General features: G+C 42.7%; 2 protein-coding genes across 9 annotated transcripts in view; one reads left to right on the top strand and one right to left on the bottom strand.

Moving 5' to 3' along the window:
* PACSIN1 (protein kinase C and casein kinase substrate in neurons 1) overlaps window positions 1-7,894 on the top strand; it is a 72,093-nt gene extending 64,199 nt beyond the window's left edge. For all 6 annotated transcript variants that reach the window (XM_077928894.1, XM_028734080.2, XM_028734081.2 and 3 more), the window contains 2 exons: window positions 79-272; window positions 1,967-7,894. In XM_077928894.1, the coding sequence (XP_077785020.1) occupies window positions 79-272; window positions 1,967-2,076 (304 nt within the window). In that variant the 3' untranslated portion in view covers window positions 2,077-7,894. The remainder of the gene's footprint in view (window positions 1-78; window positions 273-1,966) is intronic.
* Window positions 7,895-8,165: 271 nt separating this feature from the next.
* SPDEF (SAM pointed domain containing ETS transcription factor) overlaps window positions 8,166-24,082 on the bottom strand; it is a 28,647-nt gene continuing 12,730 nt past the window's right edge. For all 3 annotated transcript variants that reach the window (XM_028734083.2, XM_077928896.1, XM_077928895.1), the window contains exons 2-6: window positions 17,753-18,244; window positions 15,091-15,288; window positions 14,601-14,648; window positions 12,639-12,779; window positions 8,166-11,740 (exon numbers count right to left, since the gene is read on the bottom strand). In XM_028734083.2, the coding sequence (XP_028589916.2) occupies window positions 11,562-11,740; window positions 12,639-12,779; window positions 14,601-14,648; window positions 15,091-15,288; window positions 17,753-18,218 (1,032 nt within the window). In that variant the 5' untranslated portion in view covers window positions 18,219-18,244 and the 3' untranslated portion in view covers window positions 8,166-11,561. The remainder of the gene's footprint in view (window positions 11,741-12,638; window positions 12,780-14,600; window positions 14,649-15,090; window positions 15,289-17,752; window positions 18,245-24,082) is intronic.

Consider the following 24,082-nt stretch of genomic DNA (forward strand, 5'->3'; position numbering starts at 1 on the left):
CCATTGAGTCCCATTGTGGTTAGCCATCTCCAGGGGCTTTGTGCTATCGGTCCTCATGGTGCCCTATTGCATTGCCAGCGTGAGCAGCTATGAACGTAGCCAAGCCTACGCTGCCGAGTGGTCAGACGATGAGGGCGGCAACACCTACAACTCCAGCGAAGCCAATGGTGGTGCCAACTCCTTTGAGGAAGAGCCAGTTGCGAAAGGTGTGCGTGTACGAGCTCTGTATGACTATGACGGGCAGGAGCAGGACGAGCTGAGTTTCAAAGCAGGTATGTCTTAAGATTTGCTAAGTGGTGATGGCTGAGATGAACAGATGACAGATTGCTGCCTGGGCTAGTGCTGTCTCACAGATACTGGCCACAACCTCCTTGTTGTCTATATGCTCTGGTAACCTCAAGGTTAGATTACTGCAGTGCGTTATACATAGGGCTGCCTCAGAAGACTGTTCAGAAACTTCAGCTATTGCAAAATTTAGTGACCAGGTTGCTCATTGAACAAGACAGGTTGAGCATATTACACCGATCCTGTTCCAACTGCACTGGCTACCAATTAGTTTCCAGGCCCAATTCCAAGTGCTGGTTTTGACCTATAAAGCCTTAAACGGCTCAGGGCTGCCTCTTTCCATATGAACCTACCTGGACCCTGAGATCATCTTCTGAAGCCCTCCTTCGTGTGCCTCCTCCTTGAGAGGTCCAGAGGCTGGCAATACGAGAACGGGCCTTCTCTGCAGTGGAGCCCCATCTTTGGAATGCTCTCCCCAGGGAAGTTCACCTGGCTCCTCCATTATACACCTTTAGGCACCATGCAAAATCCTTCCTCTCTATTCTGCAGGTATAGGGCGGTATGCAAATTTAATTGGTGGTGGTGGTGGTGAAAGCATTGTAGATGTTCCTGCAGCCTGTACATATGTGCTCTCAGAGGTGCTGCCAGGTTTGCGAGGACTCCAGACAAGACACTTTCTGTAGGGTCTCCATTTCCCCGACCTTTCATACCACCACCTGTTACCTTGGCTACCCCTCCCTGACACTGCTGTTCCCCTTTTTGTGTTTGGTGGGTGATGCCATTTGTACCTAATATTTTAATGTAAAACAGCCTTGTGAGACTGAGGGCTTATTCACACTACCTTTTGTGCTGCACTTCCTAGGCACGGGTCCAGGATTTCTAGGTCTGTCTCTCCGGGGGGGGGGGGGTGCATGCACACGTGCACACATGCCTGCCCCACTGCTTTCCCCAGGAAAACTTGCTGTCAACCGTGAATTGGAACAAATGGCAATTGGGTTTTCCATGGATTGCAAATTGTTCCAATTCAGCATTAAAACACAAGTTTTCCCAGCAAAAGTGGTGAGACTCACAAACTGCTCTAACACAGACCTAGAAATCCTGGACCTGTGCTTAGAAAAGTGCAACACAAAACAAAATGTTTCTCCCTGCACAGAATTAAGGTAAAGGGACCCCTGACCATTAGGTCCAGTCGTGACCGACTATGGGGTTGCGGCGCTCATCTCGCTTTATTGGCAGAGGGAACCGGCGTACAGCTTCTGGGTCATGTGGCCAGCATGACTAAGCCGCTTCTGGCGAACCAGAGCAGCGCATGGAAATGCCATTTACTTTCCCGCCAGAGCGGTACCTATTTATCTACTTGCACTTTGAGGTGTTTTCAAACTGCTAGGTTGGCAGGAGCAGGGACCGAGCAACAGGAGCTCACTCCGTCACGGGGATTCGAACCACTGACCTTCTGATCAGCAAGTCCTAGGCTCTGTGGTTTAACCCACAGCGCCACCCGCGTTCCCTGTGCAGAATTGCACAAGGTTAAATATATGCTGAAAGCAGCTGAGATGAGAGATTTGGAGCAGAAAAGTGGACAGTTGGGAAAGCACCCCTGTCCTTTGGTGCCATTTGCCCTTTACTGCGATAAATTGACAAGGAGCCGCCAATTTCAAATTTGTTCTTCTCCTTCTTCTAGGCGATGAATTAACCAAATTAGGTGAAGAAGACGAACAAGGCTGGTGCAAAGGGCGTCTGGACAACGGACAACTGGGTCTTTATCCAGCTAACTACGTGGAGTCTATCTAGTTTTATCGTGTTCTCCTCACTACTGTCAGAAAACCAAACCAACCCGCTGTCATCGCCTATCTCTCTATTCCAGCCAAGTAGCCATCTTGCCGTCCCGTCACCCACGCAGCACAGTTAGAAATATCCAAACATATTTTCCGACCGATCTTATTTTTTTAATAGACATTTCTGAAGAGTATTTTGTGATGGCTTTAATCTTTTTATTTTCTTCCTTTCTGTTTGAGATAATGAGATACGAAAAGGTCGACACTGTCTCTGGAGGGCTTCCTTAATAAGTGAAAGTCAGGACCTCAAGCCCTTAAAACCTGACCAACAAGGCTTCTGATTGGTTGGTTTTTAAGGTTAATGTATTTGTGATCTACCCTGCAATTGGCCTGAAAAATTATGAAATGCTTGGGCCATTAAATCCACTTCACCCTCTCTGAATAGATTGAACAAGTAAAAAATAGAGAGGATTTGTTATTTGATTTGTTATTCCTGTCCATTTCCCTTCTGCGTTTTCTTTCTTGCCTATTCCCGTTTTGAAAAGCAACAAGACAACTGTCTTCTGCAAAAAGCCTCAGTCAGTGTTCTTGCACAGTAATATTCTACTAGTCAACTGATCATCCTGAGCCATTGCATTTGCTGAAGTTATTGTATGCATATGCTATTTAAATTAAAGGGTTCACCACGCAGAGCCCCAAGATCCCATTTCCCCCATATATTTGGAGCATGATAAGGCTTCTCCTTCTGCTGACTGGAGACATACTGAAACTTTGAGCTCAAGATGGACACCCTATGCAAATAATTCAAGTGTCCCTCACTTGCTCCTTTCTCCCAGTTTCTTTTACTGAACTTGGGCTCCATTATTGGGAACCTGATCAGTTAGTGGTGGAGCAAATGCATCCCTTTAATTCAAAAACAACACAGATTTCTGTGCTGTTTCCATTCTGAGAGGTATCTATTGAAGCAGGAAAAACAATGAGATGCAAACCTGTTGAAACTAATTTAGGCTGCCTGTATAATCAGACAGACCACCAGGCACTCTTTGACAGATAATTTCATTGTTGTGATATGGTCCGAAAACCTTGCTTGAAAGTGGTGACTTGCCACAGTTTTCATTCTTAAACAAGATTGCCCTTTCAGTTTCTACAGGATGCCTTTGGAAACATATACTTGATTGGAATCCAAGCCTTTAGCTATGGAGACTATATCAACAACTGCCCAGATGTTGACTGCAAATTTTATAGTGTGAACAGGGTTAAGTTCGCCAAAGTGAGGTGGGAGGCTGCATCTCTGTATCAACTGGGGCGGGAAAACCTACGTAATTAATGATTAAGGAAACAGGAAGTTGTCAGTGTGATATCATGCAATATATGATGCAGAAACCGTTCAGCAGATGAGATGTGTGGCTAGTAATAGATGCCAATGCTGGTGCCAGGAAGAAGTATCCTTAAAGTATTGGAAAGTCCAGTTGGATTTCTGTGCACATTGTGATATTAGCAGCAATTGTGTCTGATTTTGTGCATTGATTTTGAACAGTTTGGAGCCATGGAAGCAGTCAGCTGACCCAAGGATAGCAGAAAAGATAACCAAGACTGCTGAGAAAAGTTTGTTCTAAAGTGAGGTGCTTTGTCCCTTTCTCAGGCAGTATAAGAAGACTGCTAAAAGGAATATTTGTGATTGAATCCCAGATAAAGCGCCAAATCCATGTTGAAGCTCCCTCCTGTTTGGAAAAAGTATTCATTCCGCAGAAGTGGAAGGAAGGAGTTTGAGGGCTGGCCAGGATGTGTCAGCTGAAGTTCTGTGTTTCCTTCCTGGGCCTGAAGTTAGCACTTCAGCTCTTTGAGCTGAGGACAGTATGAATGGATGCCTAGAGTTTAGATTAAATGTAATCCCAAACACTTAAAGGTCCACGTCAGCGGTGAAAGTGTGTTTGGTTTGCTTCAGCCTCCAGAAGTATTCTGTGTTCATACTGGAAACGAGAAATTAGTTGGTTGGGATAGCTATGTACCTCATAGATTAAGGAAACTGGTAAGAAGTTAGCATGCTCCTAGACCAGGGTGGAGAACGTGAGACCCAAGTACCAAGCCTCCCAGGCCTCTCTGTCTGTCCCTCAGAACTCTCCTCAGGCCACACACCCTCCCTGGCCCTGCTTTTCACTTGAGTAGTTTTCCCTGGCTGGAGTGTGCTCTTGAACTCCGATAGTGTCTCCTGCTTATCAATATGGAGAATAAAATTGGTGTGCATAGAAACTAGCCTACTGTACAAAGGTAAACTCTACATTTGTCACACCGCCCACTTTTACCTGTGGCATGCGACCCTCGGAAAGTTGTCCAGAAAGAATGCAGACTTCAGGCACGAACAGGTTCCCCACCTGCATTCTAGATCAAAGGGAAGTGACATTTCCCTACCTTTCCCCATCCAAATCCCTCACAGTTGGCACAAGAGAACCACCTATCTAGAGCTGAAGAAGCTATCATAGGAAAAATTAGCATAGCATAGCATAGCTCTGTTTGGCCAAAGATATCATTGAACTGGGATCTAAACTTGTTTATGATTCAGGAACCATTCTGTGCCAGTAAATGAGGATCCTTCATTATTTTTAAGTTCTCTAGCGTGCTTAATAAGTTGAATCTTCTAGCAAGCCTTTGTCCTGTCTGAGAACATGAGTTTGAGCCCTACAAGGATCACTAAAGAAACAATATATTTTGTACCACCTAGATATTGGTTAACTGACTTTGGATGTATCCCTGCAAGCATAGGTGAGGCCACCATTTCTCTATAGGTGATTTGGTGTAAAATTCATCACTAGAAAGTCACATAGTAGATCCAAGCATTTCAGTGGAAATGTCTCCAATCAGAGTAACTAATTTCTGGTATTCAATGGGAAAAATTATTGGATGGAAGATGCTTTTTGTTAATTACAACATTATTGTGAACCACCCTGACATCTTTTGATGAAGGGTGGTACATAAAACAAATAATAATACTTATGTTTCTTTATGCACTAAATGCTGACCTGAATCCACCATTCCCACATGAAGGATGAAGAAGCAAATGCCAGTTGGTTCCCTCCAGTGTAATCATTCCATGAATGGAATGAACTTTTGTACATGGAAAGAAAGTTGCACACAGAGGAGTCCTTCTGCAAACAGAGCTATTCACAAAGTGATTGTGTTCCCTATATAAATAGGGAATTGATATGTTAAACATAATTACAACATCTGATCTAAAGGGAAGCAAAATTGTTGCTGGTGACATTTGTGGAAAAGTAGAATTAGATGAAATTAAGGGGGGGGAGCAAATTTAATTTGATTATCTTTAAGAATATCTTTGTCCAAAAAAACTCAAATGTAAAGACATTCCTTCAAATCTGTTTACTCACAAATTGTTCAGTTGTTGATTTTTTAAAATAGCTTCGGTCAGATAGGCTTTTAAGAAGTTGCATTTTCTTCTCCAAAAGTTAGGAAGCTGAAATAATCACAATTTATTTCTGTATTCTTATCTTCTCAGGCTTCCTTACCTTGGCAAAATTCTTGCCCTTTACTCAAATACATGGGTTACTTGCAGCCTTTTTTTTCCATCCGAGAAACTAGAACAGCTAATGATAAGGTAGATTAGAGTGAAGTCTCAGCAGTTCTTTTCTCAGTTTCTCTTCTCCATGGTAGCACGGTGTACATGGTGCATATCATCAATGCTGCACATCACCTGGGCTTGACCCAACTTTGGTTGACATATTTCAAACCAATGGAATCTGATGATTCCATCATCCAGCTACCTCCCATTGCCTAATTTGTTCATTTTGCATATCTCACTTCAGAGTGCTCTGCTTCTGTTTACCAGAAGGCTCCTTGTTTCATGTCTGCTTATAGTACACTTTTATTAACATTCCTCTTCCAAAGTGTGCTCGTCTACATTGGATTCATCCGGCTGGGGACCCACAGATGCTTATGGCTATTGTAGCTTAGCTAGTCTATATATGAGTCTTCAAATCTTTCCTTGAATGCCCCCAGTCATCCCCTTCCCCAAGTTTCTTTATATAGAGCCACCATCCTTCCTCCTCCACTGCAACCTGTATATCTTACAAATTATTGGAGCCAGTGAACCAAGTGTTGTTTCTGAACAAAACATGCTGCATACTGGATAACATAGACAATATTTTTCCGACCTTCAACTTTTGTTTTGTTTTGTTAGGTTAAGAAAAACTTTGAGGAATGCTGTTGTCTCAGCAATGCACCTGTTTTTTTTTTTTTTTGTACATTGATTGTGTAATTTAAAACAAAAAAGTATATATATATATAATAAATATATATATATATATTGTGACTGTATTACTGTGTATACAAAAATGATAACTGATCTATGTAAATGTTATATGGATTTTAATTCTTGTTTGATTCTCGTACTCTTTAACATCTCCTGATGTAGATGTAGCTGTCATGTTTACAAGATGAGCTTCATGCTGAGGTTGATCAGGTCACTGGGGTGGAAGGTGAACAAGGAGTAATTCTGACTCCTAGATTAGTGACTAGCTGATGCTGCACTTCCAACTTAAATTAGATTTCGCTCCAAGTTCAAACTCAAGACTTAATTTGAACTCCAGCCCAAGCCTGATACTAAGAGCAAGCCACTGACTTGCACCCCATCTGACAGCTGGATAATATGGCTCACGGTTTGACAAAGTTCTGCTTTCTTTTTGTTATGCTCAGAAAGTTCTGAATATACCCCATTCTTGTTCCAACAGGTAAACCTGATCTTTGGTGAGGGTAGCAGCAGTTTTCACATGAGGCACTATTCCCTAAGTTGTCTCACTCTGCATAGAAAGCATGGCATTTGGACATCCCTGACTGCTGAGCGGGAATCAGAAGATGCAAATGGGGAAAACCAATGGATGTGCTTTGCTAATGGTAGAGGATGAGGAAGAGTTAACGAAAGCCTTGATTCTGGTGCAGGTTAAGCCTCTGCTGCCACATCCCTGCACCATCACCCCCAAGGTATCAAAAATTAATGCTAGCATGACCTAGGAGCCCTCACCCCAGTTCTTAGAGAGAAGCAGAGATTTGCTTGTTAAGAGAGCCATTTACTGACACTGGAAGGACTGATTCTCATGCCCATCTCTGGAATGGTAGCTGTACTAGTTCAGAGGCCGCCAGTGGCACACATAGAGGCAGATGGATAAAGGCAGGCGCATGCAGAATTCTCTGTGCATTAACTTTTAGCATGCCAACCTCTTGGGAGTAGCTTTTTCAGCACTTTCAACAGCACCCTAAAAGTCAATGCAATTCTTTGCAAACCCTTAGCCTTCACATGCCTATGTCCTTGTAATGAAACGAGGTGCCCGAATCACAGTCTGCCTAGTGGCTACCCTCCTGGAAGTGCTCTTGAGAATCAGCAGTAAGGTTTCTGTAATTGTTGTGTGGGCCAAGGGCCACATAGTGAATGCTGGATCCGAAGAAAAGCTATGGTCCCTTTGTCTACTCCAGGGGTTGTCAACCTGGTCCCTACTGCCCACTAGTGGGCATTTCAGGATTCTAGGTGGGTGGTAGGGGGTTCTATGGTACAAGCTGACTTCCATTGAGCACTGGTGGGTGGTAAGGAAATTTTACCATCAAGAAAGATGTATTAGTGGGTGGTAGGTATAAAAAGGTTGACTATCCCTGGTCTACTCCTTCTGATTAAAGCCCTGGGGGACTGGGGGAGATTGTTACTGTCAGCAAAGCTACATACTAACAGATGGAGAGTAATGTATCTGTGTCATGCCAGTCTGCCTCTTCTTCCATAAAGAGCAAAAACTATACTTAAGAAAAACAATAATAAAAGGATTATTTTATTCATGCACAGTGTGTTTAGCTTTGTTGCTGTGGGCAGAGATTCTAGGGAGGGATCAGGTTTTATGACACAGGAAACGGAAACGGAAACTCAACATGGGTTGACAACATGCAACAGAAAATAGTGCTCCTGTGCCTTTAATTCAGCAGGTGCAGTTGGGTTCCTCAAGTGCTGTAGTGATGGGCAAAACTGTATCTGCTGTTAAAGGTAAAGGAGCCCTTTATCACATGCAGATTTCACAGCTGCATTAACTGACAGAGCACATTAGGCAATCTGAGTTGTTTTTAACATTTTATTTTTTGAGCACTTATTTTCCAGGAAGCAACTATTCCCTAGTGATGTCTTTCCTCAGCACTGTGCTACACCCAGGTATTTACACTCCCAACAGGTACTGTACGTCCTTAGGACCCATAGTTCGCATATGAATAGATGCATATCCTCAAGAAGCAACAACCGCCTTGCACACTCTAATATAAATCTCTCATCACCACCAACCTCTTCTGCTCGAAGCATCATAATTTATTGCAATGTGGGGAGGAAAAAAGGTGCTTTTTGTTATGCCACACAATAGCCACACAGTTCCATTTTCTTTAAGCGTTTATCATAATTGCCTGCAGCTATTTTATTTGCCAGATGCTTGTTTGCTGTCTTCCCATTATGCACTGCAAGGATGTGGTTGACTCTCCCAATCTGTACATTTCCATTTTACAAACGGCAGCAGCATCTATATTGTATACCTCCACTATAAAGAAATTAAGCATGGCATTCAACTAATATGCAATAGGCCCATTGAAATGAATAAATATGGCTGTGTTCAATCCATTAATTTCAGTGGGACTTCTCTGAATCAAACATAGTTGAATAATACCCAAAACGGGTAAATTTGATTGTGTTTTTTCTATAAAAGGATCCCACCTGCTAATCAAATATTAATTTGTCCACAAACCAAGGAAAAAGCAGTTGCACAACAGCTATTGGAAATGGGTTTTTAAGTATGTATTTTTTATATGGGTTAGTAATTTCATAAGGACCTTTGTCTCTAAGTCCTCCATTTAAGCTATGAGCTGTCAAGAAAACAAATGTAAAAGAAAATCATTTTGAACACAAATTAGTCAAAGGTTGAACAAAATGCACATTAAAGATCATAGGAGTAGTGGAAAGTTGCATCCTGGATTTTGCAAAGTAGGGTCAAAACAATTTACAGAGAGCTACACTGACAAGGGAGTAGGGATGGGCAACCCAGACTCTTACACTCATCCCCCAAAATGATTCTTTGACAAGCCCCATTACTCACCTACTATTGTGTCTCAGCTACTGACAGTTGTGAGAGAGTCACTCAACATCCTTCAGGGCCAACTCATACTGACCTCTGCTCCATAGTGAATTGAATCAACTCGTCCTGTTCTGAAAACCTGAATAGCAAACTCTGAGACAACTATAGGAGGCTACTGCTAAAATGAAGACTTGTCCCCTTCACCCAAGCCCATGGAAAATTAAGGTGGGTTTGCTGTGTCTCAAACCCATGTGAAGAGAATTCTGTTAATGAAATGACTGGGCTAACTCTGAGATGAATTAGCAAGGGAGCAACTTGACCTTTTTAAATTGCTGTCTGTTGTGCAGCTGTTAAAAGGCACAGGAGCCCCTCCAGAAAGGAGGATGACAACTGCAACAATTTGGTTAGGCAGTTTCAGATAACATTTGGCAAAGAATTGGTCTTGCACCTTGAGAAGGCACTTAACTTCAGATTCAAAGACTATCTACACAAAGTAATAATTTGCACTAATATTCTGAACGCACACACACAAAGGTAATTTAAGCTACTATGCATTATTCAGTACAGTAAACAGATTCCCTTGTACCCATTCTGGCTATTTATTACACAAGTCTCAATGTTGTGCTTGTTCCATGGTATTAAGAGGAACTTCAGTCTTCTATTCTTTGGTTGCCCGGACAGATTTTTTTCAACAAGGCCTGGTGATTTTGCCAGGATGTCTGCAAGTAAAACAGAAGAACAGAAGGACCACACACATGCAACTATTCCCCCACATCCTCTCAATTTGCAGTGTGAGGTAAATAATGTGCATGGCACATCCTTCTTTGCCTTGCTGTTGTCCATCCATCCGAGTTACAAAGTGCACACAGTTGGCTTAATTTGGCACAGGCAATTTTGCAGGCAGGGAGCTGAGAGCATCTGAGTGACAAGAGAGTGATTCATGGAAAGCCACCCTGTGAGACTGGGAGGTGCTCTCTAATTCCCAGCATTAGCTACTGAACCGCAACAACGACAAAAACCCAGCATCATATTTTCAGAAAGTCAACAGCAAAGGCACTACGGCTTTGTCCGTTCTTGGGATGGTTGCCATCCCCCAGGGATCAGCATCACACCACCTTATATGATTGCCAGCAGCACCATGACAGCCTAGTGGTGGCACTGCTTTTCTCAGATTTACCCAAATGCTAAGCCAGTTGGCCCCTGTAAGCATGCAGGTGCCAGAGTGTTCTAGTCTTGGGTCAGCATGAGCTCTGCCAGAAAAGGACTGTACATGATCCTATTGTCTTTCCTCTCAAGCCAGGCTCATTCACACACTGAGAATGGGTGACTCTGTCCTTCTCCTAACAATACCCCAAACAGTCACCATTCTTATTCATTGACTATATGAGAAAGTGGCTGGTCCATTAATACCAAACTTGGGTAGGCTTTCTGAGCAGTTCCCTTGAGCTAGGCTCATACTCTCTTCTTAATCATAGACCCTATATGGTATTGCCAGCCAGATTCTAAACCGTTGCTTACATCATACCTCTTATACTGAAGATTACCCCTTGTTTGTATCAATATAAAACTCCATATCTCCAATATCAAATCCCAAGCCGCTGTGCCATTAGTAAAAATGGGGGGGGGGGTCATGAGCAAATCACTCAGATTGTTGTCTGTCCTCTGCCACAGCAATTTCCTTGTCTCATAATAATTTTTGCTTTCTGCTTCATAAGCGGACAGCAAAGGAAGATCAGAGGCAACTCAGAAGTTTGCACTGCAGCATGACAGAATATGGAACAATACAGCACTGATGATTAGGCTATGAGGTCCTTCCCAAATGCATTTATTGCAAGATCTGACTCGTTTATGAGCGACTTTGAGAGATTTGCTCCCTAGTTTGCATTTAGCAAAGTTGCAAAAAAAACAACAAACCCCCCTTTGCTTTTATGCCTACCATATTCTACCAATGACTTCACTGGAAAGGAAGCAACATCTGCTGGTTAGAATCGAGTCTCTCTCTACTGTTACCCTTCCTCCTCCTCTTGACTTCCCATAAGCATGCAGCTGGATATGTATAGAGAATATGTTTAGATAAATGTACAGAAAGGAAAAATTTCCTATATGCAAACCTGTGAACCTCCAAGTGAAGCATACATACTTCATACATTTCACAGCAGTTACTTCTCTTTGCTGTTTTACTTTGACAATAATAGTTTATTTGTTTCCTGGTTCTCAAGTAACAAACAGGGGTCTCATAATTATTTGGAAGTTCAGCAGACGAATCCAGTGGGTTCCTGCCTCTTGTCCAACCCCTGACTTCATCTGCATTTTAAAATTGTTATATTGCAGAGGTTAAGGGGTACCACACTTCCAGAAGTCCTCCAGCTCATAATGTAGTCAGTGTTTCTGAATTTGTTCTTCAGACAGGGTGTACAAACTGGTAGACCAGGCGTTGGGAGATGTCTGGTTTCCTGATGATCCCTTTCTTATAATATTGCCGGATGGAGCGACTCAGCTTGTCATAGTTCATAGCAGGCCGGTTCTTCCGGATTCCCCATAAACGAGCCACCTGGGCGGAATCTTCGATCTTGAATATACCTAGAAAGTAAATATGAGAAGCAGCACGGCCAATTAAAGCATTTGTTTTCACCCAAATCTATTTACAATCTAACCGTAATCAACCCCCAGGCACTGTAACAATATTTTGAATCGGAAGAGTGTCTAATTGAAAATATAGTTTGTTTAACAGACAGCCATTAACATCAGGCTGTAGTAAAGGAAGCAAAACTCTGTTGGTGTGGTTGAGAGACCCATGTCTTTTGGCACCTACACCCCTGGAGGATTTCTGCCCCAGCTAGTCATTATAAGAACTTGAATCTAAGAGCTTGACAGAATTCCATTTTGAGCTCCTTATGACATGTAAGCAGGATATAAAAGAATCACTAATTAATAAATATTATTATTGTCAGCCCCATACCTCTCTAACTCTGGCTCCAGCTGCCACATCAGATGTTGGTCAGAGACAGATCTTCTAGCTGAATTTGCATATTTCCTCCTCTCTCCCAATCTATTTTTCTTTAGTGTCATATCTGTTTATGCCCAAGTACAGGGCTGTCTTTTTCAGTGATGTTTGAGTGATATTGGAGGACTTTTTAGCTGAAGCATGGGCTTCAAAAAAATACTTTTAAATAAATAAATAAGCAGCAGCAGCAGAAAAGAAGTTTTCAATGACCTCATAAGCACCAAATACTACAAGAGAGCGTCATAGGAATAGGTCACATATCACTTAGATATGGAGAGGCACAATAGTAACCTTACATGAGCAATGGAGGCCAGAGTTTTCATGCCAATGGTTTAATATGCCTGGACATTAGAACCACCACCATAAAAATATCTCTGAGTTTATGATTGCATGAATGAAACCTGGAGATGAAGGCCTATGCCCCTAAGTCAGGAGGGGGCACTGAAATTTCAAGAAGGAATCAACAACACTCACCTTTTTCCTTATTAAGCCAGCGAATGAAGCGTCCATAGTTATGGGGTTTCAGAAGAAGCTCTTTCAGAAACTGCCACAGGTGAATGGGTTGGCCGGAGCAGGATGAGTCCACCTCACTGTCTGTCCAGTTCTCTTCACTTCCTATAGCAAGAGAGAACCAGATCCAGTTAATGATCAGAAAACCCAAATTACCATGGCCAGGAGGCAGATTAGATTGCTACAATGCACTTTGCACAGGGCTGCCTTTGAAAAACATACAGCAATTTCACCCAGTAGAGAATGTGGCAGTTAGGCCTGTGACGGGGGGTAATGGTTGGGAGCAAGTGACTCCTTTTGCAAGAGCTATACTGGCTTCCTGTTTATTTCCATAATGAATTCAAAATGCTGATTGATACATTTAAAGCACTAAATGGCTTAGAATCAAGCGGACCAAATGATCACCTCCTTCCATATCAGCCTGTCTGCCCATAAATACCCACAGTAAAGGCTCTGCTTTCCATCCCACTAACATCTCAGCTACATTTAGCCGAGATACAAGAGAGAGCCTTCTCTGTTGTTGCACTGTTGGAAGATTCAGGACAGATGTTTAAAAGTACTTATTCACACAGCCCATAGTTAAACTATTTGACTTTTAGAAGACATCTAAAGGCAGCCCTGTATAGGGAAGTTTTTAATGTTTGATTTAAAGGTAAAGGTAGAGAGACCCCTGACCATTAGGTCCAATCGTGGCCGACTCTGGGGTTGCGGTGCTCATCTTGCTTTACTGGCCGAGGGAGCCAGCGTACAGCTTCCGGGTCATGTGGCCAGCATGACTAAGCCGCTTCTGGCGAACCAGAGCAGTGCACAGAAATGCCGTTTACCTTACCTTCTACTTGCACTTTGACATGCTTTCGAACTGCTAGGTTGGCAGGAGAATGTTTGATTTACTGTGTTTTAATTTGTTGGAAGCCACCCAGAGTGACTGGGGTAACCCAGTTAGATGGGCGGCGTATCTATCAATCAATCAATCAATCAATCAATCAATCAGGAGGCAGTGATCAGCTAACTTAGATGGCTTTGAAATAGGATTAGACAAATTTATAGAGGGGGTGTTTATTGATGGCTACAAGCCATGATGGCTAGGCTCTGCCTCTATAGTTGGAGGCAACAATGCTTCTGAATATAGTCAAACCTCGGTTTTCGAATGTCTCGGCTACCGAACGTTTTGGAAGCCGAACGCCGAAAACCTGGAAGTGAATGCTTTCATTTCCAAATGTGCACTTCCAAGGTGCATTTCTCAATTTTCCCCATTGAACTTTCTGAAAGGCCTTTGATCCTCAGTTTTTTAATATTTTGGAAGGAGAACAGACTTCCGGAATGGATTACGTTTGAAAACCGAGGTTCCACTATACCAGTTGCTTCTGAAACTACATAAAGGGAGAGGGCTCTTGTGCTCGAATCTAGCTTGCTGGTTTCCCACAGACATCTGATCAGTCACTGTGAGAACAGGATGCTGAACTAATGGGCCACTGGCTGATCCGGCAGGCTCTTCTTACATCTACCTAGACTGTAGAACAGCCTTTCCTTCCTGGTGCCCTCTGGATACTTTGGCCTACAAGTCCCCTCAGCTCCAGTCACCTGTTTGTAAGCTGCCTTGACATTTTCGTGGAAAGGTGGGGTACAACTATTTTAATTCTAATTTTAAAAACCACCCCAAAAGAATGGAGGTATACATTTCCTCTTTTTGCCCAACAGCAAGAAGACAACACAATAAGCAGAACACAAACTGGCATCTGCTACAAGTCATACTGCAATTCATTTGTACAGTGGCTAAAAACACCACTTGGTTTCCTGAACCTCTTCATCTGCACCCCAATCGCTTCCCAGCTGTTTCTACTCTCCTCCCCACACCATTCATTCATTCATTCATTCATTCATTCATTTACTGCTTGCTTTGGTTACATGCGGAAAGGGTGAGCTCACCACAGTAATGCATCTCTCCAGGGGCAGCTTTCTCCTTCATCCAGGCAGCTGGGAAACAAACACAAATGTCACAGGGTGGTCCAGTGGTCTGGCCATTGCACTCTGATGGGCCCCGTTTCCCCACACCTGAGGATCTCAAGGAAAGCACTTGCTCATAGATTTGGAAGGAAGGAAAACCCCAGTTCCCTGCTGTGTGACAGGCCCATCCACCCTACATCATTTCCACTATTGATTGCCTAACAGCGAAATAATTGAACCGAAAGACTTGCTGTTCCATCAGGCTGAATGCTGGCACAATTTCAGTGAGCGTGGCCATAAGCCAATGGTATGAAAAGTTCCATCAACATAAATTATTTCCCTTTCCCTGTAAAGGTAGCATTGGTTTGCAGGAATGAATTCCCAGGCAGCAATAGGAGATTGCTAAGAGTAAAAAAAAAAGTTCTGCTTTTTAGCTGTAATATATATTTTTCCCAGCTCAGTCTCCAGATACCTGACTTCCAGATGTCCAGATGAGCATGCAGGACATCCCCACATGCTGGGGATCGCTGACGGAACTGCTCCTCAGACATGGCACACAGGTCCTTCCCACCCAGATCCTGGAATGATTTCCCAATCTGGGGGAGCCTGTATTGGTGTTCTGTCCACAAGATCCACTTCTGGACATTCCCTGGACTCCAATCTGCTGGGTCTATAAGAGAAACAAAGAGATATATTCCCCCCAAAACACCCAACAGTTTGTATTGTCTTAAGTATAATTCATCTACAAAGAAAATGCACAAAGCATTCTAGATGACCAGCATTAGCAGAGGAGAACTTCCCCCATGTTCTGGTTTGTCCACAACTCTCAAAGGTATATGTGTCAGGAAACTCCCCATGCTTGAAATGAAATTTATTCCGAACCTAACACATTTTGGAGTAAATCCTTCCTGTGGGACACTACTAATATGCCAACGACATAATAAGGAATTGAACCATGAGAATAAAATGTAAACACATTCTCCGTGTTTCACACTGAAAGAATATGAAACAAAAATATCATTCTGCTACAAAAGCTCAAATTGCCTCATTTGCCAATGCATAGTGACAGAGAGTTCTTTATCCCATGCCTTCTGCTACAACTTTTGCTGTATGGTTTTTAAAAACCTCCAGCCAATACATCTGATGCCAGTGTGTGGTCTCCAAGCTGCCATTTTCATGGTATAGCATTTGTTTATATCAGACAGAAACCCAGGCTACGTACACAGATTACTGTGCTTCCACTACCAGTTTGGGAAATTGCATACACGTGTTAGCCACAATCAATATCTATCCTGTTGCTTCTTACAAAACATTGCATTTTGATGCATTTTCTCCTAAACCGCCTTTGATTCAAATTGAGAAAAAGAACGGCAGTTCAAGATACAGGAGGTAGCCGTGTTGGTCTGCTGTAGTTGAAACAAAATAAAAAAATCCTTCCAGTAGCACCTTAGAGACCAACTAAGTTTGTTATTGGTATGAGCTTTCGTGTGCATGCACACTTCTTCAGATACACTGAAACAGAAGCCCTAGACAGTTCAAGAGCCACTGGGATGGTAGAAGTAAAAAAATAATCAGTACTGATAGTTGTAATGGTGTATTCATGTCATAATGTGTGCTACCAGCTGTGAAGTCTTTCCTTATAGCTCCAAGACAGCAGAAAACAAAATCAAATAAGTCTTCTGCAAGTCACTCAGGAGTTCTATGTGGGTGAACAACAATGCTAATTCCAGGGCAAGTGGGGAAGGTAGCGAGACACTGGTGCCTAGAATAACACACTCAGAAGATATGGGGCACAATATTCTGATAAACATTCTCACATCCATTCCCAGAGACTTCTCTGATCCTCCTCATACGGAGGAAGGGGACATTGACGAATCAAGGGAAAGGGAAAGGAAGGAATGCTGCTGCATAATAAGCCTGTGGCTTGATAAGGTCTCGAAGGGCTTATCCCGAATGGTTAATGAATACAAACCCCATCCTGCTTCATATTTTTCCAGTTGACAGCACCCATTTCAGGAGACACAAAACTGTTGGACCAGCCGAGTATCTTTCCCCTTGGCCCCTGCCTTTTGAGTATGTAGAGCTTCACAGTGTGAAACTCCATTCCCCTCTGCAGCTAACTGTAATCAGAAGCATGGGTTATTCCCTGTTCTTTCCCTTAAAAAAAACCAAACCACAGAATCGAATGGGAAATGTGACACTGAATATTTTGCAGAATTTGGGGGGTTTGGGTGACAGAATATTTTAGATCACAAATTCTTAGTCTTTAGAATTTGACATCCGATGTCAAGGAGATAAAGAAGTGCACAACTTTTAGAAGACATGTGAAGGCAGTCCATTATTGGGAAGTTTTAAATATTTGACGCTTTTTATGTGCTGGAAGCTGCCCAGAGTGGCTGAGGAAGCCCAGGCAAATGGGTGGGGTGTTATTATTAATGGGATTTGCAACCACTGTATTCTGTTCTCTGTTTCATGGGCTAAAGGTCAACATTTGGCACTACAGAAGTCAATAGAGTTTTCACAGATTTCAGTTGGCTTTAGATGCTTGAGATAAACCAATGATTAAACAGAGCAGGCCCCGCACAGGCCATTCTACACAATATCACATTTAGAATGCTTTCAGGCCCCCTTGTTACAGAGGTTGAAAGCAAGGAGGTAAGAAATCAGAGGCAGATTTAGGGAAGTGCGGCTGGTGCAACCGCAGGGGGCGCTGCAACTATGAAGTAAACCAGAAGGCAAGAGGCAGGGGGAGGGCACCGGTGAAATTTGAGACCCCCAAGGTCTGCCACTGAGGCAAGGGCCTATTCAATACATTCTCATGCCAACCCCAATGCAGTTTTGACTCATGCCCATTGTGGCAACTCTATTCAATAGCCACATTGCACCATCAGCATATATGGTATCTTTCACAGGCAACATAAGCAGTGGCCTGAGACTAGCATGGGACCCGCCAATGTTAGGCAAGCAATATTGACTTCTGCCTACAAATTTGCATCATTGCATGGAAATTAAATCAGCAGCAGCAGCCACACCATTGCCCTCTGCTGCATAAATATTTCCCCCTCGGTGGGCTAATAAGCCTTCCTAGCTAGGCCTCCCAAGCAGTAAAAGAAGAGGATGCTCTAGGCACTCACCTGCAGCGATATTGAGAAGCTTGCAAGCTGTTTCAATGTCCTTGAGCACTTCACCCACCACCATACTCTGCACTTGCTCCAGGGAGTGTTCTTCCAGGTGAAGACTGGCTTGGTAGTCCATATCAGGTGTAAGGCTCAAACCTTGACTGTCAATGATAGGGCACTGCTCAGGTTCTTTAGGTACTTCTGCCCTGCCGCCTTGGCTGCTGGGCTGCTGGCTTTCGGCCAGACCCTTTGGAACCCAGTTGCTGTCGTCTGGGTAGAGCATATCAAAGTACTGCAAGCAGAAGGTGGGTAGGGTTTGCTCGGGTGTGGCAGGAGGGCTAGGACTGTCAAGGGACCTCCAGCTCTGGCTGTCAGGGTCTTGGGCAACAGGCAGTTTCTCGAGACCAGAATACAGCAAAGGATCTTGAAGGGTGACCCGGCTGCGCAGCAGAGCAGTCAAACCTTGGTCAGCACTGCCCATCACTCTGCACAGGTTTGTCTCCAGATCTGTCATCAAAGAAATGGAGAAGGAAGGAGGGGGGGCACAGAAACCCACACACCAGTTAGAAGGGATGGCTTGATAGTAATTTCTGCATTTCTGCCCAGTGATCAGGCACAATGGAGGAGAGCTAAGCCTGTTAACAGGAAAGAAACCACCAAAGAGTCACTCTGTGGCCAAAGAGACCTCTAGATGAAAATAGGTTAAATAGCTCTTCATGAGCCCAGGCAACTTCTCTTCTGGGTCATTTGGCAATAAGAGGGCAGGGGAAGGAATCCTGTCAGTAAGGGCAAAGGGATAATCAAATGCAGAAGAGAGAGTTGCCCATGGTCAGGATCAGATAATATCTTTATGGTGAGCAACAGCAAATCTCTTTCTACTTTCCTGAGGGTGAGAAAGGAGGAGGGACCAAAACCTTTAACATGCCGAACCCATCAAAGGGAACTTGTCAACACACGACCAAAAAAATCACAGATGGGCTCAAACCACATTCAGTGCTGGAGTTTGAAAGTTCAGTCTGGTGTTTTATTTTGTTTTTTGGTATGATAAACTTGCGTCTGTATTCCTGTTTGTCATCCTTAGTCTGCACGTTGCCTCTCAAAGGAGCACCTTGGTTGCAGAGCCAGGTTATTTCTATGTATTCAGATCTACTCCAATGGTGAGACTTTCTTACAGTTTGCTTGCTTGCTTGTTTGTTTATTTCATAAAATTTATAGACTGCTTGATTGTTAAGAAGAAAAAGCCCTCAAAGCAGTTTACAAAGGATAAAACAGTAAAATCAAGAAACAATTGCAATACTACTTTAGAACATACAAAAAATTAAAGAACTAAAACAGATCAAAATTACCTCAACTTTCTAAGAATCTCAATAGTTTATTCACTGGTGTGTGTGTTTAAAAGAGAAATCAGATATGATCATGTAAAATGCTATTGACACAGGGGCTGGGGCATGCCCGTGTTACTCTGTGAACCTTTACATGTTTAAGGGTCAAAACAAAATCTGTGGTGTCTATTTCACCCAGATGAAGGGAAACTCCTGCTTATGTGAATATTTACACATCTTAAATTGCCCAGCAACTAGAACTGTGGCTAAACTAACATTTTAAAATGTCATTGGGGTGTAATGCACAGCTGACAGGCCTGCAAGCAAAGGCTGGATGCTCACATGGTACAGAGACTAGCATCTCATACTGTCTTCTTCTGGCCAGGTATTCTTTCTGCAGTTTTAATGTCAGAATGAAATGGAAGGTCAGTATGTCAGGGGAGGTCCTCAAACAGCTACTTTTGAACTATTGTTTTCAGAAAATTCTCCTATCTATCCCAGGTGAGATATCAGAATAAAGCCCATTTGGATTATTTGAGAATCATTATTTGTTTGCACTGCTATGCAGACACACAACTTGCTTGCTCCCTGTGATATGCTGCTTTTCCTTCTAAGATTAAAGGGCCCAGGTATGGACCACACACAGTCCAGTTCTCAATAGCTTCTCTCCTATTCCCTTCATAAAGCATAGTGAGATATTGAAACATTCTGTTTTCTTTTTAAAAATCACTCCAGTCAGCCACACTCAAGCAGAAGTGTACATAAAAGAAGAGCACTTCTTTGTGGTGTTAAGTTACTGGACACATGTGTACATGCAGAGATAACATCAAGGCTGAGGGATATTTATGTGCAGGAGTTAATTGGACATCAGTGGGGTATCCAAAATGTACACAAATGTAATAGAAAAGACACTGTAAAGGCAACGCACCTTGATAAAAGATTGTGGCTGTTGAGTGTGAACTCACACATTTGCCCTAGTTTGTTGCAATGTCTTCTTGTGCAGAGCAAAAACTAGGGTCAAATCCATACCATACATTTAAAGCACTCTTATACCACTTTAACAGTCAAGGCTTTCCCCCAAGGAATCCTGGGAACTGCAGTTTGCAAACTGTGCAGGTCTACCACAGGTCCCCTAACAACTCTCAGTGACTTCTTGGGAGGTTTGGCTTTTTGAAGACATTTTCCATCAAACTGGGAATAGGTGAGGTGGTATGAATCGAATGCATCATGCCATCAGAGCTTCCCCACCAGATTTTATTAATTCTCCACTTGCTGTGAAAAGTAGATTTGATTTAAAAACAAAAACAAAACACCTGCTTGTTACAGAAAATAATGTTTTGGTATCTTATCAAGTATCAGGCGGGTAAGTTGAACACATTCAGAAGGCCAGAGTGGATGCACATAGGAGAACCTAGAGTTTGACTTTGAACCTAAACACACCTACCTGAAACAGGTTATTTATTTCCAAATAAACATGCACTAAGTTCCAAGAATCAAGGTTTTGGTGAGACAACAGAATGGGCACCCCCACAGCCTCAGACATGGCTTAACAATGCTTATGAAGGTGGGCACAGGCAAATGTCATAGAAATATTAGAAGTACAGATCTGAGACTAGCTAAATGAACCAGAATCTTATATAAAGATGGCAGCAGAGATAATGGAACCCAAATCTCTTAAATCTCAGTCACTGCAGTATCCACATTTGGCCTGGTACAATCTCCCTCAAAGAACTGTCCTATACACAACTTCGTCATGAACCCAGGATGACATCTGATGGGTTATTTATTCACAAACATTTCAGCCCTGAAATCATGATCTGAATGAACTTTCTTTTATTTTAATCTGAGCTTTGAAACATTGCACCCATCTGTCTTTGGTACAGAGAGGCCTGGCCTCAACAGAGAAAGGGATGAGCCTTCTGAATTTCCATGGCAACCTTGGGAACTGTCACAAACCAAACAGAAAGCCTGGCTGTTCCCTGAGGCTTTAAAGGTGGGAGGGAAAAGAATCACTTTGAAATGAGAGTGTGGTTAAAAGGCACACAACCCTCCCCGTCCTCAAATTGTACTATACTCTCTGTCAAGGAACTCTAGAATTTTCATGTGGCATTTCAGAAATCGTGACTCAGTGCTAGTAAGAAGCACAGCAATGACCAAACCCAATCGTACAGCAATGACCCTAACAAAAGTAGCATACATTTATTTTATTTGTTTGTATTCAAGCCAACAATGTGTATACAGTGGTACCTCGGGTTACATACGCTTCAGGTTACATACGCTTCAGGTTACAGACTCCGCTAACCCAGAAATATTACCTCGGGTTAAGAACTTTGCTTCAGGATGAGAACAGAAATTGTGCTCCGGCAGTGCAGTGGCAGCAGGAGGCCCCATTAGCTAAAGTGGTGCTTCAGGTTAAGAACAGTTTCAGGTTAAGAACAGACCTCCAGAAAGAATTAAGTACTTAACCTGAGGTACCACTGTACTGCTTTTAATCTCTGTCATTTCTAGCAGCACACAGGACTGCTAAAAACAAGTAAAACATGAGTTCAAACTATTAATCCACAAATTTTCAACCACCACATGCCAACCAGAAACTATTATCAATTTCATGTCAGCAAAATAAGGATGAATGGCTTTATCATTAGAGAGGTGGGAATATTGGTATGTGGAAGGGCACTGGTTCGTTGCCTTCATGCCATGACTTATTTCAGTATAGCATTTTTGGGCCACCTTTCAGGTTCCTGGGAATCACAGCTCACATTTAAAAACAGCAGCAAAGGAATCTCTCGAGCCTGCTGTAGCCTTCTTTGAGCCAAATAAAGGTGCCCTTTGTGTAAGGGTTTTATTTGCAGAAGTGTTCTGTACAGTACGTTACTATCTTTGCTCACTTCAGTGTGCCAAAAAAATTCATTTCCGTACTGCTGTTTCTAGCAAGTTTCTGCCCGAGGGCTGGACCCATATTTGCTCCCCAACATGAATGCTATATCGTAAATAAGATATAATTAAATGTCACCACTTGCTACAAGCCAGAGACCCATTACTGGCCAATGAAAGACAAGTGGAAGAGGGCATCTTACAGTTTGATTTGTTCTTAAAGCAAACCAGGCATGCAGGTTCCTGCCACTTATCACACAGAGTGGTCCAACATCTCTAATTTACAGCTACAGATATTTCCTAATTATCTCTGGGAGGGATAATTAAATGAAATTAAAAACTCATGTGGCTCTGCACAGCTACAGCTAAAGACATGTTACAGATTTAGAAAGTGGGGCACTGGGGAGGTAAAAGGGTTTTCCAGCGGTGACACAAACACATGAACTGTGGAGCTCTTTAAAATAAAAATAATAAATAACTGCAGGAGTTGCTGACCTCCTTTGATCATTATTAAATCCTATCTCTTACATGGCATGTTATAATTGGAAAATTATAATCATAGCTGAAATTAATACCCATAGTTAAAACCAAAAAACCAAAAATAATTTCAAGAAAACTTTAGCATTTGATCATTTTTTTAAAAAACGGGAATGGTGTTTGTACTAATCAAAGCACAATGTAAAAGGCTGACATTTCAAAAGCCATATCTCTGTCGTAGATCTGTGAAAGTTTGGCTCTTTTTGCAGAAAAAGCAAATAAAAGAACAACTTAACCTAAGCAAAGCAAGCACTCCGTTCCTTCCTTGCACAGGCAGTACAAGTTGGTTTCAGCTCAGACTTGCTGGCACAGTGTAATTTCTAATGGGCAGGTAATTCAAACACAGCGCTGACAAATCAGGCACAGATGCTCAAGGGATTGTTCAACTCAAAGACTTCCATTAAGATAGAAGACTGTGACCTTTGGAGAGCTCCCAGTGAAAATACAAACCGCTGACAATATATTTAGCCACATAGGTAGCTGCCTTATACCATTTATACTACATTTAGCCCAGTATTACTACAGTGGTACCTCGCAAGACGAATGCCTCGGAAGACGAAAAACTCGCAAGACGAAAGAGTTTTTCGTTTTTTGAGTTGCTTCGCAAGATGAATTTCCCTATGGGCTTGCTTCAAAAGACGAAAACGTCTTGCAAGTTTGTTTCCTTTTTCTTAAAACCGCTTGAAGAGGTGCAGTTGCGACTTGACCGTGCTTTGCAAGACGAAAAATTCGCAAGACGAATTTCGTCTTGCGAGGCACCACTGTACTCTGGTTGGTAGGAGCTCTCCAGGGTCTCAGGCAGTTCTTTCTTTCCCCATTACTTGCTACCCTGAATGTTTTAACTAGACATACCAGGAATTGAACCTGGACCCATCTGCATGCAAACTGCATGCTCAGTTAGCACCAACCTATATTCCATCACCGCCACCCCCAGCCCTCAATATTTGAGAAGACATATTTGTGACTTCTAAAATTATGGAAAGTAATATTTCTACTGGCACCACTTCCTGCAAACTTCATTAATGCACCCAAAATGTTTACTCTTATTTAATTTCCCCCTTACACTTCTGTCCCACCTTTCTTCCATCATGGAACCCAAGGAACAATCACCCATCCAGGCACTGGCCAGACTCAAATCTGCTGTGCTTCTGCAGCTTCACATGCCTTCAGACCATATAGCATCACTGGGTTCATTCCTCACATACCCATCCCCCCAAATTATATCACCCACTGACACAAGTTTTGACAAAATGGATGTCTCTGCTGCATTCACATGGGAACGTGTACAATTGCTCACAAATGTGGCTGAACCCACCAGGTCTCTCTCTCTCTCTCTCTCTCTCTCTCGCTCTCTCGCTCTCTCACTCTCGCTCTCTCTGTGTCTCTCTGTCTCTTTCTCTCTGTCTTGATTCTGTATTTTTAGTGCTTTATCCTGCAAATAAGGCAAGAAAGTGGAGGGCAATCTTAAAATAAGACTATGCTTTCAACCAAATGTTCATGCAAGATACTGGCATAAATTTTAATGTTCCTAATTAAGCCTATGTGAGCCTAGGCAGGGGAAATTGGAACTTCACCCAGATATGAAGGTTCAAGGAAGCCTAGCCTTATTCTA

The sequence above is a fragment of the Podarcis muralis genome, chromosome 5 (assembly GCF_964188315.1).
Source record: "Podarcis muralis chromosome 5, rPodMur119.hap1.1, whole genome shotgun sequence".
NCBI lineage: Eukaryota > Metazoa > Chordata > Lepidosauria > Squamata > Lacertidae > Podarcis > Podarcis muralis.